Raw genomic sequence first — 18,967 nt, 5'->3', positions numbered from 1 at the left:
CCAACGGCCATAACGAGCATCTAACTAATGGAACTGACTCTCACGGCAGCCATGGGCACGCGAATCATCATTCCACCAATTCTACGGGTGGAGGAGCAACGGGAGGCGGCCAGGCGGCGAAAAAAGCGGGGGGAAAGAAAAAGCCGGTGGATCCGAACGAGGTTAGCCGAATCAATCTAGAGATACACAAAACCAGAGCGAAACGACGACGTATTTCCTCTCCAGACGGTTGTCATTCTGCTGGTTTAATTTGGGTTCTGTTATCAAGTTTCTAATGCATTTCTTTGGTGGCTGTCGTCCCGTGGGTCTGGCTTGGATTGTAGGGATATAACCTCTTGACCACTCGGATTTCACAGCTTGAGACAGATGCTTCAATGGAGGAGGAGGAGGAGAAGGCGATGGGTGAGCATTGCGCGAGCCTTACAAGGTTGTATCACTAGAGGGGATAAACTAACGTCAGTTTGATAGCCCGAGCGGTTCGGAAGGCAAATAAAGAGCTTGCAGACCTTGTCAACAATCGAGAAGACCACCTTGCGAAAGTCGAAGCGATACAACAGAAATATAGCGAGCTTTTCCAGGAAATGAAGAAACTCGAGCGGGACTACAACCGGGCTAGACGCCGTGCCGATCAGCTGCAGAAAGAAAAGGACCATAATAGGAGCGAATTGACGAAAGCGAATAATATGAAAAATAAGCTGGAGCAACTTTGTCGGGAACTTCAAAAGGAGAATAGACGGGTGAAGGTGCGTAATAGCACACTTTATGGCTCAGAGAAGGAGTTCAAAGACTGATAAGATTGTGCAATCATAGGACGAGAGCAAGATCAAGGAGCAGAGCGAAAAAGACAAGCGTGAAGAGCTCTCCACCAGATTTGAGAACACCATTTGGGAGATCAAAAACCGGATGGAAGAGGACTCTGATACCTCGAACGGCAAGGCTATCCACATGGAAGTCGATAACTTGTAAGATTGGGAAATTTGATGAATAGTTGAGGGGAGAGGACCAGCGGGAGAAATACTAATATTTGGCCAACTTGTAGGATCAAGCTTAAGTTCCGTACTCTCATCGACCAGTATGAGATGCGTGAACTACACTTTCAGTCCCTACTTCGCACCAAGGAACTTGAAGTCCAATATAATCTCGCTCGATACGACCAAAAACGAAAGCAGGCTGATGCCGAATCCATGCGAGCCAAAGCTCTCCACACCCAAGTCTCAACTTTCTCTCAGACCGAAACTGAACTTCGTTCGCAGCTCAATATCTATGTTGAAAAGTTTAAGCAGGTACGAATTGGGGTGGGACCGTTTTTAGTTTGGGGAAGTGCTGACGAATGTTGTGGCAACAGGTTGAAGACACGCTCAATAACAGCAACGATTTGTTTCTTACGTTCCGTAAAGAGATGGAAGAAATGTCTAAGAAGACAAAGCGGTTGGAAAAAGAGAATATGGCTTTAACCCGAAAGACCGACTTAATGAACCGAAACATACTCGAAATGGCCGAAGAACGTACTCGTCAACAACGTGAACTCGAGACTGCGAAGAAGAAGAGCTCCAAGTTGGAGGATATCTGCCGCGCTTTGCAGTCTGAAAGAACTGCGTTAGAGAACAAGCTGAGAGGTGTGGAAGCAGAAGAGTATTCAGGTGGAGAGGAAGACGAGGAAGGCAGCGAAGAAGGGGAAGAAGATGAGGGAGAAGAGGGAAGCGAGTACATGGAAGATTCTGAGGAGGAGGATGATGAGGAGACTGAAGACGAAGGGTTGTTCGAGGATGAAGCCGAGACGAACGGGAATCACGTCAACGGCACAGTTTCAAAGGCTGATGTTAATGAGCACGCACCGGTTGCAAAGGCTATCGTTCCAACAAAAATGCGATCTTAAGCCACAGCGTCAAAGTGTCTGGATCTCACCCTGAGAAAATTTATATTCTCAAACTTTGCGATTTGCACCCTCTGCTCCATTCAGTATACCTAACAACAAAGCCAAAAAAAAGGCCCCAAACGAATACAAACTCGAGTTGAGATGCCAGTTACTTTTTTGGTTGGTCCGTATCACGTGATATGCAACTTCTGGCATGGCTGTTGGCCTCTTGCTCTATTTTGTAGCTGAGCAAACTACCTGTTCTATACTCAAATCGTGTCTGGTCTTGCTTTCTGCTTCACACGCATTACGATGGTGCGACTCATTCGCCACGAGTATGTATTCTAGCCACAGCGCCACAGCCGCTACAACTTAGTTGGTTGGCAATGTATCAATACGCTGGATCAATACCTAAGCCTAATATATATATTTAAGTAAGGTAGATATATAGAGCAAAATATTTTGATAAACTGCGATAAAAGATAAATACGGTTTCTAATTCTGATACGTATGCTCTTAAGCTGTACATGTCCACACACAAACACTACATCGCCCGAGCGGTCCTATACCGAGCTTAAAGTTCTAGTTTTGATGATAATGTCCTTGTAAATTTTAAATCCTAAAGTATCAAAGTCATCATGAGTTTAGGATTCAAAATTTGGCCCCTGACCACCATTCGAACCATAATCAAGATATAACTCCGCGGACGAACAAGTAACCGCTTCATCCCCTATCTTCGTTATGGATGTTGTATTGACCGTTGTTGCGATATATAAGCCAAATCCCGCGGAAAGGTTATTGTTTTGGATGCAAACTACACCAAATCATTTGGTATTTAGCAAACATGCACATAATTTTAAAGTAATATCCATGTAGGCATACCTTTTAACGGAGCATCGTTAACCATATCCTTCACCGGTTTCGTAATTTTAAGGGATCCTTTATCTCTCTTAATATTCGCATCTAAATCAACGAAACTAACGTACTCCATGCCAATACTTAGTAAGGGATCCCAGCTACGGACATCCATATGGTGCTGTATTCTTGCTGCGCTCATAAATGCTGTAGTGAGAATCAATGGGGTGATGGATCCCTGGGTATTTGATGAATCAAATGAGAGCCAGTACGCCTCGGTCCTTGAATAGGAAGGATTAAACCGCAGAATTTGATTACAGGTATCATATTGGAAGGTCGATGTCTTTTGGAGAGCCCTTTGGTTGATTTGAAGGTCTGAATAGCCGCGTAAGGGCAGTGAGGTTGTTTCCGGTTGTGGCCAGGATACTAGTCGATAAGGTATAAATTTAATACACAATTAAAAGGAATACACTGTCCATGGTAGAAAAAAAGAAAAATTTGGGCAGTACTCACGGTAAACGCCTGCATAGTTCAAGGCACCGACATTTTTGCTTGTGTACCGGTCTGGGGTGAATTTATCTTTGCTTAGAATACGGGCAAAGAGAGCTACAGACTTTATACCTGTTGGAGCTGAGATTAGGGAGTTATTTGAAGATGCCGGGGCTATAGAGGAGAGTAACGCAAGGAATATAAACCCTGCACTCCTAAGTTTAAAGGGGATATTGAAACCTGAGGATTTGGTTAACATTGTGATACTGGGTTGTCGCTATTAGTTCTAATTATCTGAGTGTACCATACAACGTGCAAAGCGTGGTATATGCAAATCAAATTATGTGAAGGGCCGTAGAAAAGAACGAGGTCTGAGCGTGGCCAGTTCACGGGCCCAAGGCCTTTCAAACAATCTGGCCTTCCTTGCAATGAGAACATCGTCGCCCATGGATAGTACATGTGGCTTCGGAGGTGGTTTAATCCATTTTTACCAATATTAATAGGCCACGTTGGTGATCTTCATACGTAAAACTTCGAGCAAACCTGTAAATTGGCTCACATTTGAAAATTCAGTATTGCAATTCTTGTACATGAGCGCATAACGTGAAACGCATGAATCTCACAGGCCAGGGTTCATTCTGGAAGAATGGCTTTGATTAAACGTAAACGAATTGGGAGACGATTTAGAGTTTTGGCTATTCCACTAGCCAAGTTTATCCTTAGGAGCAAACAAGTAAGTACTCATAGTTCACGATGTCCAAAAATTAAGAAGGCTAGATTCAAAGCGTAGACTCGAGACATGGAGGTGTTGGATTTTCTGCGTTGCTAGCGAAGCCGCTAAACAACTTGTGCGCATGCTTGCGCTGTTACGAGACTGGCACCTAGTGCAGTAATTTGGTGAATTTGTGGATGACAAATATATAAATTTAAAAAATTGAAGAAGCTTGTTATAGTTAAGATAGTACAGAATTAATTAAAGTATACTTTTGAAAGGGTATTTGAGAGAAAGTCGTAAAGAAAGCGTGTGGGGTATAAAGTTCGCGCCCAAATAATAAGTTGGGAAAAGATTGCGAAACTAATCACGAAGAAAAAAAAGTCCAATGCCCTCTATGAAATACTTTAACATGCTATGCCATGGTTCCGTGTAAAAAGTTGCAACCAATATTTCATAACCCATAATATACCGTCAATTGCAAAAAGACAATCTGAGTTCCAATTAGTTCCCAGCCGTAATATGTGTCACAACTCCGCCTCTCGTTTTTGCGTTCCCGGGTATTGTCAAATTGTCAATTTCTCCGTTAACTGTCGATATCGATTTATTCTTCCTCGAGTGCAGGGTTGGAGTCCCTCGTGATTGATGGAAGGCTTTATCCTTCATTACTGCGTCCTCTTGAGCCCTCTTCCACAGTCTCCAAAATACAAAGAATACACAAGCCAAGGCTGGGATCGAGACCCCAACTGCGATGCCCACAATAGCACCTTGTGATAATCCAGATTTCTTTCCTTCTGCTGTAGGAGGACATGATACCTCAACAACAGTTTCACGCGGGATCCCGTTGCTTATTGTTGCCGTAAGTGCATATGTAGTAGCGGCCGTATTTGCCCGTGGGCAATTATACAAGAACTCTTGGGTTGAGTCTTCGCCCTTAGCATTTGATATTGTGAGAGTTGTGGTAGCGGTATAGACTCTGTCCTGCTGAGCTTGTGCAAGGACTTGATCGGGAACGATGGTGCTGCTGATCCCGGAGCTGAAAGCTGGGACGACGTATCCCGAAGAGGATCTGAGGAGGGTGAGGATATAGAAGATAGTGGGCAAGAGGGTTCTTGCCGTTGTAGATTTCATGTTTCTGCATGTGACGATATTATGACCCCGCGTTTGAAAATTTAAAGTGTAATGTTGAAATATCCTTCGCTATAGGTCCAGGAGTAGGTGATTGTAAGAAAGTACTTCCTTCGGAATATATCTAAAGGAATATTCTGTTTTGAGGGAAAGTTGCAACAGAAAAAATCTAAAGGCGGGTCCGAATGGTAAAATTAGAGTAGTAAATAGCAATCTTGAGGTTCCGCTAAATATGATGGGTATGTGAGAAGTTCGAAAGGAAAAAAAGAAGTGGGCCCTCTCGAATTCCAGCCGGCCCACCAGCTTCTTTATACCTTATGCAACATTGTGGAAGAAGGAAGAAGGATTTCGCCTGTGAGCAAAAAAGCTTCGAAGGCTTGCTTAATCGATCTTAATACCATGCTTCTATAGCCTCGTGCCACGCGAGACTTGCATTTCGAACATTTTCAGACGAGCAAGCTGACGATCCAACCAGCAGTGGAGACTTTGACATGGTTCTCGTTAATGCAAGCTGCACATTCCACCCGGCAAAATCCAAGAAGGTTAGCAAACGGGAATGACGAAAAATGAAGGGAAACTCGACGTTAGAGAGCGAGGAATGCTTCTAGATCTGGATTCGGAGGATACCACATGGCACATGGCAGACAGGGTTCTAGGAAGCTGCATGGAGGCGTTCCTGGCAGTACCACGTTGTAAGCGCTGATCCGCCAATCAAAAATCCAACAGACACTTAGTTGTTGTTTGCTCTACGCAGGAATTTGCTGCATGAGCTCGTATTGAGCCATAGAAAATATGACGAAGTTGTAAATTACTTTCGCAGTTGATAGGAAATTTAGAGCTAGTTACCCCTCTTTTCCATGCAAAAGGTGCATGTTCTCATGCCTGTTGATTCGTTGGTGAGGGAGCTGCAGGAGATTGGAGAAATCTCATAGGTGGAGGTGGTTTGTGTGTTTCAGGACTGATTGCCTTTTCTGTGCCAAGATCTTGATCTTGTTGAGGGTGCTGTTCACCCATACCTAGTACTAAGTAACCAAAGGCTACCAGGAAGAAACAGCTTCGTTTTATATGACAAAACTTCACAGAAGGCTCTAAACTATTGTAATATCTTACCAATACGTAGTAATAGTGTCGGGGTATTTTATACACATTTCCCTTAGCTTAATGCTTTAATTAACTGAATACACCACCAGGTCTGGGTACGAGACAAGTATACAGATATCGATGCATGCGCAATATTATGATCACTATATCCATATATGCATACATGTCCAGTACAATAGCCTCGAGCGGTGAAGCAGGCAATGTACAGATCTATATAGACGAATTTGCAAATTCGGTTCGATAGATACATATACATATTTTATAATTTGAAGACGTGAGGTGAATGTCCCTAGCAAAATGTTATGGCTAAGCCACGCCGGCCCGTTCCTAGCACTAACTTGCCCCACATGTGCCTCGAGACTAGGTCTCATAATTTTAGCGTTTGGACTATCGAAAACTCAATCTTATTCAATTCATAGATATGGGAGTACGTACAACGGTACCCGCCCGACTAGTATAATATATTAGCAAGTTGCTAAGTGCATAGTGTAAAGTTGACCTCTAGATTTATAAATAACAAGATACCCAAGCCTGTTCTTTGGCTGGCGACTGTCTAGCTCCGAGATTGATATCTGTTGGGAACTCGTTCCTACTCTAAGCTAAACCTTTTCGATTCGCTAAGGCTCGTAAACAAGCAGATGACGTGACGCCACCCAAAGTCATAGGTTCAGATTGGCTTGTTCTCTATTTACCTACAGTGATATACTGGTGTCTGGTCGACTAATATATACTAGTACAGGCACCGAATGACACAAAAAATCATGGACTGAGAGCTATTTACTATCGATAAAGTATTTTATAAGAAATCAGATATCGCTTGGAGAGCGGCTGCATGATGGAGAAGATTTGCGTATGTTCCAATCTCAAGAAAGTCACTCTCATGAACGGCTTCACCATCCTTGAAAGCTTTTGTATCTAATATAAATAGTTCCCGTATTTCCTGAGAAAGTAGGGTGTCCATTCCCTCATAGAAATTTGTCATAGCTTCGAAAAAGGGTGTGCGAAAAGTCTCGCTAAGCTCTAAGCTCGTATTCCATTTGTCTTTGAGGATTTTTTTAACGTCAACGGCTTTTCTTAAGAGGTTTGTATAGTCTTCCTCATGGTTTTTTGTAGCGGTCTCAGTCGGTTTCGAAAATGCACCGGACCCTGGAGACAGGTAGTCTTCAGAGTTTGATCGTAACTGAGATCGAGTTTCCGACCACTCGTCATCTTCGTCCTCATCCTCGCCCCAAATCTTTTCTTGTTCGAAAATAGTAGGAACCCCAAGTTTGACCTTCATAAACCCCGTTGACATTGTAGCACCAAACGATTGTTGAATACTGTCCTCGTAGCTTTTTAGTCTCGGGACGAAAGTCTCCAAAATATGAATGAGTTGTTCCCCCGACTTTCCGGATAAGATTTTGAAAATGTCGACGCCCATAGCTTTGATTTTAGGTATTTGGAAGTCGACTGGAGAAATTTCTTTCGGGATGCGACTTTTCAACCCGTATTCTGATGATATCTCACGGATACTAGACTCTGCCAAATACTGTCGGACTTTGTCAAAATCCCAATCCAGCTGCTCAGTATGGTCAAGCCTTTGAATATCTTTTCGACAAATAGACAACATTTCCTTTTGTGTCTCGTTCGATTTATATACGTTTCTCTGCTGCTCTGTATGACTTTCTAGGAGTCTTGTCGTATTCTGAAGTTTTTTTCGAATTTGCTGGATTTCGTTCTCTATGATACGAACTTCTTTTGCATGAATTTCGTGGCGGTAACCGAAAAGGCGCAGTGTAAACCAGTCTGAACCTTGTATATCAGTATCCCGTAGTAGTCTAGAGTTTATAAAGGGTAAAGCTTCGGTATCTGTAAGTTTTCCAATAAAGCGCTTCGGATTAATGGGATCAACTGTCGGTGGGTGTATGGGGTCCCATTTCCCTATTACTTCAGGAGGGTCCAGGTCAAAATATCTAATGTGGGATTCAGCTTTAATATTGAATTCGAAACTCCTCTGATATCTCTGTGAGATATCTTTCATAAGTTCGAGCTTTTTCGGAGTTGTAAGGTAAGCCCTCTCATCCTCTTTCTGTAGCAGAGAAAGCTCAAACATCCTTATCTCATTCTCTATTCTTTGAACCGAGTCCTCAATGGCGCGGTATTGTTTCGCTGTTTTTAAATATTCCGTTTGAAGAAGCTCGCGCATTTCGAATACAGCTATCACAAGTACTTTATTGAGACTCGACAAACGGGCTTTTTTCAATATTGGGGGAGTAGCATCATCTTGATATAGGTCTTCCGTATCTTCTTGGCCGGGTTTTATATGATTGTCGCCGAAAGAATGATCTTTCGGAGGCAAATCGACGGTTACGGTCTTGAGGAAGCAGATAGTTCCTTGTTGGCTTCCCAGATGGAACTGCCGTATACCCCTTCCTAACCAATTTTTGCGCGAGAAATTGGCGTCGTAGGTTGTAATTGGGTTCAAGTGGGTTATATAAAGCTCTGTTTGCTGGAAGAAAAGCTGAAACAGTGTCTGTTGATGGAAATTATCACACCACTGAATCCAATCGCTTACCTTAGCATTCAAATGTCTTGCTTCGTCGCTAGAAGGTATGACGAGACAGATTCCATGGATATCGTGATGTTTCGCTCGTAACCCCTCCCAATAACTCGTCCTCTTCGCCTATTTGAATTATCAGTTGAAATTATTAGTTAACTTCTTTATTTTATTGCAGAGTTTTAATGATATGGCCTTGCAAAAGGGATATCCGCATATATTTTGTGGGGTTAATTTTTCGTACCCTAGGAAGTGTAGGATCCGGTGGTCCCTGAATGAAATTAACGGTTCCATTATAAAGCCCAGTAGCCCCGCCATTAAAGTTACCGAAAGACTGATTTGGAAAAATAATCTCTGCAGAAGCATCCGTACTCTCCCGAGCTAGGTGGGCACGCCATAGTGAAACCTGGTCTTGATATTGTTTGTGAATACCGCTTTCAAGATCGAGCTTGTCGAGAACCTCCTTATTATGCTGCAAACAATGGTTTTGCAAATGGTTTACAGCTGCAGTGTATGTGTCGGGCCGGCACATTAACACTATATTTGCTTCGACTAGACGTAGGAAAGGTTGCTGGGCCGCAGGATTCTCCATTTTGAGGGTTAAACTGCTATTTTGAATCTACTGATTTTGGGGGTTCCAGAGTAGGTGGAGATTGAAATTCGACATGAATCAATATTCGAATTGTTAATGATAACCCGGACCTTATCTTGGTCCGGAAAGCAGTCTGTGGACCTAGCTGGTCTCGTAAACCAGACAACACACGGAGTCCAGACCTAGCCGGAGTTTCGAATTGAAGCTTCCCTTAAGCCCCCTGATATTATGTTATTACAGAACTCCTCAAGATGTTAAAAAGTAACTGGCTTGGGCAATTAGAAATTGTGATATCTATCAATATCGATATCGGAAGCGCGGTAAAATTGTATTGTCATGCGTATTCTTGTCAAAAGCTATAGCTTAGCTATGGATATATGGCACTATACGAATAGCATCCGGCTAGCACCTAACTAGAATTTCTCAAGAAAAAGACCCTGTTAGGTTAGCGTCGGTGGCGATAGTAAGGTCCCTGGTAGTTTTAGGACGAACGTGGGCGCGAGCGATTCGACCGTATAAATGCTGCATGTTGCAATTGTATTCTCCACCCCGCTTCTCAAAACCCTCAGCCGCACGGGGAACTCGCTCAAGTTCGCTACTTTATACATGTACTGGTACAAGTACCAAACTCCCTCCCAAGGCCAGTCGAAATGGCTCTAGAAATTGCCGTGAAGATCTATTACAGTATTTTTTATCTCTGAAATTCTTTTCTGCTTTATGAATTCATGAATATACCCACGTTAAATAATTATTTTTTGTCATGAAGATGATCAATTGATTAACTTATTCTGAGGTTCCGCTTTCCGTGTTATACTATCTATTCCATTTCAATTTAATTTTTAGATTGGAGTAAGTAGTTTAGTTGATACCTGTTTTTTTATATTTTAATTCTTTGTTTTATTTTATCATTCTCCCGTAAGCCTGACGTATTGATATTTTTAGCTAATATTCCTTAGATTTGTCGCCTTAGAAAACCATGGCCGAGACTACTCCCGATCACAAGAATATTGTGGTTTTGGGTCTCACGCAGAACGGAAAATCATCTTTTGTCAATTCTATTCTCAGATACGCCCAGCTTGAGAATTCAGAAGCACCTATTATTGGTAATGGGTCGACATCACAGACAAAAGACATTAGAAGATATTCCACGAAGATCAATATCCGACGATATAGTGTGCGAAGAAACGGCCAGAGAACAGATTTGACCCATAACTCGGAAGGATCAAGGGTTGTTATAACTTATGATAATGAAGGAGGAGTGACCTCGCAGAATTACGAGCCTCTAACTTTCAAGGAAAGTTTTGATCCGGAGACTGGGGAGAGGCTTCTTATTACACAAGAGTTCCAGCAAAACATTCGCAGGCTTCAGGCCGGCCTTGTACCGGATACCCCGGAGCCATCTGGATGCTTTGTTAAACTTAACATGTACGACACACCGGGCCTGAGCGATTCTGGAGGCATAAAGGATTTAGAAAGAGATTTTATGAAGCAAGGATACACGGAAATAGAAGCTAAAGATGCGGCTACAAAATGCACCAGAAATCTCATTGACGAAAAACATAAACTCTCAATCATAAATGCAGTTAATAAAATGCAGGTTCTGCATGGCGTATGCATCGTCGTTCGAGATGGCAAGAACTTTGGTCAGGAATTAAAAGAACTCAAGAGCTTGATCGAACCCTTCAGATCGATATCCTCCAATCTCAATTTTTATATGATACACACCAGAGTTACGAACATAACAATGTTCCAAGCTAAGACTCTCAACCGCATCCGCATGTCTGAAGAATTTTTCAAGTTACGAGCAACCCATTTCTTCGTCAATAATGAACCCGATCTCGGCGACGATGAACACGAAGGTGACCCGTTGAGTCAACATTTCGCCAACAGAGTACTATCAGACTTCTTATTCGAACTAGCCGAGGCACCAGGAGTCAAAGTTGGATCCTTACAATACCAAAAAGCCGACAGAATACTAGAAGAGGTTGTAGCTTCGAGCCTTAGAATATATTCTTCCTATCTAGAATCTACGAACCGTAGTCTTCGAGAAAACATCCAAGAGTTACAAATTAAACAGCGACCTTGTATTCAGAAATCCGAACTATATGACAAGGAACTAGAAGAATTACGTCTAAAGCGCAGCTCTATCGACACAAGAGAGCGAGTGTTAGTTGGAGAAGATGGCTACGATATTACTGTTGGCTTTTTCAGGTCAGCACATACCGTAACGTTCTCGATTTTAACAGACACTCCAATACGCCATGTTGAATACAATCCTACAAACCATCAGGACATTAGATGGGACACAGAATCAGAGGGTATTGGTGGCTTTAAATCAAGCCCTAGATTAACAGTCTACAATGGCGAATTCAAGGCACGTGTTACTGCCTTCTCCTATAGAAGTGATCTGGAAGAAGACAAAATCGCATCGATAGTATCGCAAATGAATTCCATATCGGAGCTAAGAGACCGACAATCAAAGGAGATTGAGCGCTTTCAACATCGAGCTGACAGGACAAAGTCGAAAATTGGGGAGAATGTACTACGCCTACATGATGCAGAGATGCTAAAAACAAGAGTTCTATCTCATCAGTTGAGCGAAGAGGAGATATCCGATCTGAGCTCTATACGGATCCAACTTCGGCACACTAACAGTCTTTATTGCGTCGCAAAGAGCTACTGTTTTGATCACTTAATTCCGAAAAAGCTAATTCCTAATATCGTGAACCACGATTCCCATTCTCTGAGAAACTTGCATCAGCACGCTGAGTTTCACTATCAAATGAGGAAAATAGTGGTGAGGAGTTTGAAGCTTATTAAACACCAGGCGGTTACCTATCAAACGATTGAAGCGAAATTGCAAACCGTGTGTGGCATTTTGGAAAAGCGGTTAAACGATGACAGTCTTGAAGAAGGCATGATGAGCTCCTTGAATCGTATTATGAAAAGCCTGCAGCGAGATGTAGTATCAGACACTACCACTGGGAAGGAGGCAGAGTTCTTATCAAATTATAAATCTCGAATTCATGAACTACTTCAAGCGGTCGAGGCTAGATTAGGGCACTGGACTGAAGAGACAAGCGGAGCTTTGATTGAAGTGTTCGAAGGAGTATGCAATCTAAAAGAACATATAGAAGAGACGATAAAAGACCTGGGACTACTTCAGGAAGATTGGGATATAAAACTGCGATTTCATGAAGAATCGTTTGACGCGGCTCACCAAACAATAAGGCTCTTGGAGAAAGAGTCTTATTCTCTCGAAGACTTCACAATACTTCGTCTCGCGTTTGAAGATATCCACAGAAACCCTGAAGCTGCTGACCCTTTTATCAAGTTATCACAAAGTATTGCTTATTCAAACCAAATCTCAAAAGCCTACTGTCTTTGAGGCATATTTGAATCGCAGATCGATATATTTGTTAATATCTTTTTTCCCTAGAGCGCAAAAAGCTGGGTGTTTTAAGCCAATTGCCTCAAATTATTGTTTAACCTAGCCAGAATTTAATTACATTAGGTGATCCATGTTTATATCGCGATATCGCGCAATATCTATACATTATAGCTTTCGATTTCTATTGGTCTGGCTCAAGCACAGCTCTCAATTTACGTTCGAGAGAACGCTGGCCTTGGCTCTGACAAAACTCAAAAAGATCTTCGATAGAAAGGGACTGCATCCCACCAACCCGCACTTTTCTATACCTTTCAAGGTCAGTTTGGCCCAGTCCAGAATTTATAGAATTCCAATCGAGGCATAGTTGATTAATCAAAGCATCGCATTGGGGCAAAATTTCTGAGATTTCCTTTAATTCTGGATCCATTGGTTTCGCAGTCTCTTGAGAACTAAAAAATGCCTGGTCTTCCTTCGCCATGAGTATATCCTCTTTACACTGTAAGATGCGTTTGTTAAGCCCTTCAATTGTTGTTTTATAGTATTTTCGATTTGAAATCGATACAACAGCATCAAGAATGGGGATCTGGCCCGGGGTTGCACTATACCCCCCTGTCCAAACTGTTCGACCCTGGTTCCAATCTTTAGTTGTCCACTGAGAGTATGGAAGATTATTCAATGCCTCAACAGTAAAACCTGGATGATCGGGTTCTTCAATACTGAGGCTATCCTTAATTGAGGTTCTAACAGCCCATTTCCAGAAAGCTTTAGGAGCAGAAAGATTATGGAGCGGAGCAGTTGAGTGTGTACGAATCGTAAATTTGGATTCATTATCGAGTATTGCAAGTTCCTTTTTCATCTGCTCCAATTCGTTTTCTAGAGTAAGCGCCCTTTTGATCTTGGAGGAATAGATTCTTCCAGAGGCGTCGGATAGACACAAGAGCACAGTTTCTCTTTGAGAGAGCTTTGATTTCGCTTCCTTAAGCCAGCCAGCGAGAATTTCGTCGATTTGGAGCATTGTGGTGCTTTTTACCAACTTGATGTTTTGAATGGGCATCGGATTCTGGCTCGCAAAGTAGTTGATGATGTCGTAAATATGGTTTCGTGTTATTAGTTCTTCGACTATGAGGAAGTCATCTGGGACGCTATCGATGTAAAAGTGCCGGGCATCCTGGCCAAAAATTCTTAAGAACTCTTCCCTCCTTTCCCGCATAATAATTATTCTGGCAGAATCAGGCCTGACTGCTTTGGAGACCTTTTTGATTAGGGATTTTGGCCTCTTTTGGATACTATTATATCTTTGTAACCATTCTTCAACTGAGAACCTTGTATTTACCACCGCCAGCCCTCCAAATAGACTCGGCATGCAGCGTTGGTAGTATTGGTAAAGATTCTGAAGCTTCCCCGAGAATGCTTCTGTTGAACTGAGAACAAAAACGATAGCTGTGAGGTGATTGTAACCTTCCCCAACCTGCGATAATCTCTTTAGGTGCATCATGACTTCAGCTATATTGCGGTCATCTGATCCCTGACTGTCATCTAATCCAGGAGTGTCGATAAGACGAAGTTTGATTATGCGGGGATTTTTTTCCAGTGGGAATATTTCGCAATCTTCGGCCGTTTTCCTCTTCCAGATTTTATGGAATAGATGATCCTCGTTATCTTCGGAAACGTCGATTTGCTGCGAATTTTCTATATCGACGAGCTTGTAGCGTGTACGTCTAAACCGCATGATGTGTTCTTTGCAAGTTTTCGTGCAGCTCTGAGAGCCATCTCCCTCAATCGCGCCTTCTGATTCAGGCTCATACTCCGATAGTTGTCGAATTTTGTTGATAAAAGTACTTTTCCCATTTTGCGATGGGCCAATCAGGAGAATATTGAGTTCGCCCTCCATAATTTGATCGTACGTTGGCCTTTAGTTTTAATCGTGAGAACGTCCAGAATTGATTTGAAGGGCTTAATTGTAGGAAGACGCTTGGGCGTGACTGTTATTAGTCTCGAGATCTCTATCGATAGCTACCAGGCAAATTTAAAGCTTAAAAGCTATAATTGGAACAGGAAAACCGCTTTGCGCCGATCTTTAATATCGACAGTGTTCTAACCCGCTTGATATTATCGGTAAATTATCCCAAGTATATCGCTATTCCTAGCTAGATGTAGCTATGAAGGTGTGTTGAAATATCGGAATCAATCAGTTAATTGGGCAGTACAGCTAGACTAGCTATCGGGTAGATGTTCTTCCGGACCTCTTCCACCCTTTGCACGCGGTGAACCTGATAAAATCGCCCATGTATTAAATTAGTGAGCCTTGCGAGATAAAGCGCACCGATATGCAACTATATCAGTACTACGAGACATATACAGCCTTGAACTCGGGATAAGTACTCGCAGTGGTAGTGCACTGTGAAAGTTCAGGCAATTTTCCCTTTGCATCACGAGTCCATAAACATAATGTAATAAGATCCGAGATGGCGTTCGCTAGTGAGAGGCGATACTTACATGATGCATGAGTTTGTTGCTGCGGCTGAACATCGGTGCTTTATAAATCGCAAATGGAGCCGTAGGAATATATTATTACAAGTATTTGCCGTGCATTCCGAAAAGGCTTGTCGCAATCATGAAGCTTCGCACGAGGCTTGGAAACCTAGGATTTTATCGCATGATTTTATCGCAACAGCTCGACCGGCTTGTAGGCCAATCAAAACGCATCAGCCGTTAAGCTGGCTATTTTTTTCTAAGTTTTTGAATATCACAAGCTTCATTCGAATACTCGTAGCCGCCCGAACGAAACCAAAAAGGCTGCTTCATGCTTCAGCGACATGCAGATTTGGAATCAATATGCAACTAGACATTGGTGTGGTTCCGAAATGCATAGCAGTGAGAATTAATGATCCACAATCCCACGAACAGCTCGTTAAGTATCAGTACCTTCGAATCGGATTTGGGGGCAAAGTTTTGAGCCGTGCGCCACCAAACCGGCAAACCTCAACAAACCTTGCGTCTAAGTTATATTTCATCATGAAATATTATGTTGATCCTCCACCGCATAGCTATTGTGCTTGATTTGTAGTATTGCCTTGTAAAGATAGAAAAAGAAGAAACCAAGGCCGGGTAAGTCGGCCAATTCGATATACGTACGGCTAGGCTTTCCACTCATACTAGAAGTTCAATTCATCGATGTCAAGATCAAATATCTTTTCACTCTTGACTTCACACGTAAAAGATTTATGAAGTTTGATCATTGGCTTGCGCACTTCATACTTTTTTTGTCTCTAGCGCTCGAAAAGAAGCGGTGCTACTAGACTATAATATAGGTTTACGTACTACCAAAGCCATATACCCTGAGCTCCTGAATTCAAGCTATCATTTAAAACTTTAATATCAATATCCCGACGTCGACACCAATATATTGATATCTACAACAAAAATCTCAAGATTTAATGAATTACACAGAATTACCACCGAGGTACGAAGGGCTACCGCCTGATCTATCCGGCCCCTCCATCCAAAATGGGCCGATCAATGTCCTGATAGTTGGGGAAACCCAACAAGGCAAAAGCACGCTAGTAAAGCACATACATACTTATGCAGGTCTTCCAGACCCTGATATCAAAATTGGTTCTGGAAACGTATCTTGCACTCGATTTTCGCAATACTACGAACTGGATGTAAATCTTCGTTCTTACCACCTCGAAGACACATCTGGCAATAAAATCGAAATTTCGAAAGACAACTACAGGAAATTATGTACATACGACAATGAAGACGCGAAGGTCGCGTTGACCGCCCCCGAGTCAGGAATACCGTACCGGACCATCAGGTTCAATATCTTGGATACTCCAGGTCTTGATGACAGCGATGGGAAAGATATGGATATCATGGCTGGAATATTGGCCAAAGCCGGCGAGCTGAGCCATATCCATGCCATAGTATATGTCCGAAATTCCTCAACAAACTTTGGAGAGTCATTCAAATCATTCTTTGGATATCTCCAGCGATCAATGCCTAGTCTGGCTCGCGGCCTTGTCATAGTTCATAGCTCTTTTACTCCCATGAGAGTCACCTCTCACATTCGACAAGGAAAAGATTGGTCAGAGATTCGACGGGAGGGTTTCAAAGCTGCAACGAATCTCGAACTTGCCCATTTCTTCATGGATAATGAACCTGATACCAATAGTCCTTTAAGTATGGTTCTTTCATTGAATGAAACTTGTGCTTTGTTATCACATATCAAAGAACAACCGGTGCAGCCAGCATCGTCATTCAAACTGCTCAAAACCCCACGCATGCAGCAAGTAGACGGGTTTGTCATTAATGCGGTCGCCGAAGTCAGAAGGGTAATCAAAAAAAAACTGGAAGAGTCTTCAAAGAACCTCACTAGCAACGAGCTTAAGGCTCTAGAGGACCAGAGCGAACTAGCAAGATTAACCAGAAAGATTCAACTCATAAACGACGATATCAAAGGCTACGAATATGGTCCTGATATCGTACTAGGATCAGTTTCGGTTACCGAAGAATTCTCTTTTCTTGGAAATCTTATTCTGAAGCAAGAATTCAACTTACCGGGGAAAACGATGAATTTCAATACTGATGAGCCGATCGGGTACGTCCAAAAGTCTGCAACTGGTGGAAGCAGATGGGCACAAGAGACTATACAGGGTAACCGCTGGAGCGGTTTTATCACTGCCGGTTTGTTTCGAAGCATACGTGGCTCCGCGACATTCTACGTCAAGTCAGAAGCCAAGTACAGAGCACAGATCCGATCCTTAAAAGAAGAAAAGAATGAAACCGAAGAGAAATTTAAACGACTAGACGCCCTCAAGACTTCTGTTTCCTCTGTTCAGAAGGGCATCCAGCAATTAAATCTACTCCTTGGCCAGTCTGACGAGCTAACTGTGGCGGTGAAGCGAGATATTATGGATATGAAATTGTATCCAGATCTCCGTCAACTGTACTCAGCAACCGAGCCCCGCCTGTCTCGAGGAGAGATAACTGCCTTTATCCAAGTTTATAACACTGAAATTGCGGAGTTTTATGAAAAATATAGTTGAAGCAACTGACCTTTCACCCATTATACAATGGTATCACGGGTACCTTGGTTCGGCTATGCCATTTCTTTTTAGTATATTTTGTGAGGGGTTTGACTTATGGTATTTGCATGCTCTGCTATACTAAGTTCCGTTTGTTTGATCAACATGTCGAGCTGTCGGCTTGTACGTGATTCAAGTAATTATGGAGGAGTTTGGCGACGAGGTTTCAAAAAAATAAAATTGAGAAAAATATCAAAACGTTAGAAATCTAAGAGTTTACGGTAGATCGTTCGGAATAGTTTCATGCTGACTATGAAAGTATCTTGGCTGGGTCCGGGAACCATATCTGTGTACACGCCTTCGGCATGCTCATTTCCTTGTCACATGTGGTATTTTCTTCAAACCACGCGTTGTCGCCTGTCGTCTCATCCTGTCACACAAAACTTTTCCCAAGCTTAGCAACCCGGATTCGATTCAATATCTCCGGCGTCCCTGTCCAACCAAAAAACTCTCCACCAGAACTCCATAATCTCTTATCATGATAATACGACCGCCCCCGTCGCTTCCCTCGCGACTCCTCAACCCCTCCACCCTTCTACGCCGCCAACCGGCTTTCACCCCAAAATCTCGTCTCCTAAACAGCAGCCACCAAACCCGAACCTTCATCCTCCCAACAACTTCCAGCTCCCCGCAACGTCTAACCGTAACCCGGAATCTCCATCACCCACCGTCAAAACTCTTCACCTTGATCTCCGATATAAACTCATACTCCTCATTCGTCCCCTTCTGCGTAAAATCCACGGTCACATCTACAACTTCGCCTCCGGATTCTTTCCCTACCACAGCAGACCTAAGAGTCGGATGGGGCGGTTACGACGAGACTTTTTCGAGTAAAGTGCAGTGTGAGCGATTCGATGACGGGAAAGGAGGAGTTGTGCTGGCTGATGCTAGTGAGAATGGAATTTTTGAGGTGCTAAGAGCTAGATGGGTTGTTAATGATAAGGATATGGGCACGGATACTGTGGAGAAGAAAAAAGAGGAGAGTAAGGTGGATTTGGAGATCGAATACAAGTTTGCGAATCCGTTGTATGCGGTTATGAGTGAAGCGGTGGTTCCGGTGGTTGCGGGCAAGATTATTGAGGCGTTTGAAGGGAGAGTGGAGCAGGTGCTTGGGAAGAGGTGATTTAGAGATATCCAGCTATTGTCTGGTGGTCGAATGCCGAGGTCGAAAGGCGATCTTGGGATGTGTATATATGTATAGAACGAACGACTGTATTATAG

At 42.8% G+C, this 18,967-nt stretch overlaps 8 protein-coding genes across 8 annotated transcripts; 4 read left to right on the top strand and 4 right to left on the bottom strand.

Annotated features, from left to right (window-relative positions):
- Window positions 1-374: 374 nt before the first annotated feature.
- AOL_s00076g185 (uncharacterized protein) lies at window positions 375-1,876 on the top strand (the record flags this gene model as incomplete). Its single annotated transcript, XM_011122738.1, has 5 exons — window positions 375-402; window positions 469-743; window positions 811-962; window positions 1,040-1,283; window positions 1,346-1,876. The coding sequence occupies 5 exons, from the start codon at window positions 375-377 to the stop codon at window positions 1,874-1,876; spliced, it is 1,230 nt and encodes a 409-aa protein (XP_011121040.1).
- A 623-nt stretch (window positions 1,877-2,499) lies between these two features.
- AOL_s00076g184 (uncharacterized protein) lies at window positions 2,500-3,458 on the bottom strand (the record flags this gene model as incomplete). The annotated part of the gene is made up of 3 exons (XM_011122737.1): window positions 2,500-2,669; window positions 2,738-3,136; window positions 3,224-3,458. The coding sequence occupies 3 exons, from the start codon at window positions 3,456-3,458 to the stop codon at window positions 2,500-2,502; spliced, it is 804 nt and encodes a 267-aa protein (XP_011121039.1).
- Window positions 3,459-4,415: 957 nt separating this feature from the next.
- AOL_s00076g183 (uncharacterized protein) lies at window positions 4,416-5,042 on the bottom strand (the record flags this gene model as incomplete). Its single annotated transcript, XM_011122736.1, has 1 exon — window positions 4,416-5,042. The coding sequence occupies one exon, from the start codon at window positions 5,040-5,042 to the stop codon at window positions 4,416-4,418; it is 627 nt and encodes a 208-aa protein (XP_011121038.1).
- A 1,894-nt stretch (window positions 5,043-6,936) lies between these two features.
- AOL_s00076g182 (uncharacterized protein) lies at window positions 6,937-9,268 on the bottom strand (the record flags this gene model as incomplete). Its single annotated transcript, XM_011122735.1, has 2 exons — window positions 6,937-8,802; window positions 8,921-9,268. 2 exons carry the CDS (start codon window positions 9,266-9,268, stop codon window positions 6,937-6,939), a joined length of 2,214 nt encoding a protein of 737 aa, XP_011121037.1.
- A 976-nt stretch (window positions 9,269-10,244) lies between these two features.
- On the top strand, window positions 10,245-11,920 carry AOL_s00076g181 (uncharacterized protein; the record flags this gene model as incomplete). Its single annotated transcript, XM_011122734.1, has 2 exons — window positions 10,245-11,807; window positions 11,846-11,920. 2 exons carry the CDS (start codon window positions 10,245-10,247, stop codon window positions 11,918-11,920), a joined length of 1,638 nt encoding a protein of 545 aa, XP_011121036.1.
- A 920-nt stretch (window positions 11,921-12,840) lies between these two features.
- On the bottom strand, window positions 12,841-14,550 carry AOL_s00076g180 (uncharacterized protein; the record flags this gene model as incomplete). Its single annotated transcript, XM_011122733.1, has 1 exon — window positions 12,841-14,550. The coding sequence occupies one exon, from the start codon at window positions 14,548-14,550 to the stop codon at window positions 12,841-12,843; it is 1,710 nt and encodes a 569-aa protein (XP_011121035.1).
- A 1,546-nt stretch (window positions 14,551-16,096) lies between these two features.
- Window positions 16,097-17,707, top strand: AOL_s00076g179 (uncharacterized protein; the record flags this gene model as incomplete). Its single annotated transcript, XM_011122732.1, has 1 exon — window positions 16,097-17,707. The coding sequence occupies one exon, from the start codon at window positions 16,097-16,099 to the stop codon at window positions 17,705-17,707; it is 1,611 nt and encodes a 536-aa protein (XP_011121034.1).
- A 517-nt stretch (window positions 17,708-18,224) lies between these two features.
- AOL_s00076g178 (uncharacterized protein) lies at window positions 18,225-18,869 on the top strand (the record flags this gene model as incomplete). The annotated part of the gene is made up of 1 exon (XM_011122731.1): window positions 18,225-18,869. One exon carries the CDS (start codon window positions 18,225-18,227, stop codon window positions 18,867-18,869), a length of 645 nt encoding a protein of 214 aa, XP_011121033.1.
- Between the last annotated feature and the right edge of the window lie 98 nt (window positions 18,870-18,967).

The sequence above is a fragment of the Orbilia oligospora genome, assembly GCF_000225545.1.
Source record: "Orbilia oligospora ATCC 24927 unplaced genomic scaffold scaffold00076, whole genome shotgun sequence".
NCBI classification, from domain to species: domain Eukaryota; kingdom Fungi; phylum Ascomycota; class Orbiliomycetes; order Orbiliales; family Orbiliaceae; genus Orbilia; species Orbilia oligospora.
Note: the sequence above shows the minus strand (reverse complement) of the source record. Positions and strands in the feature narration are given on the sequence as shown.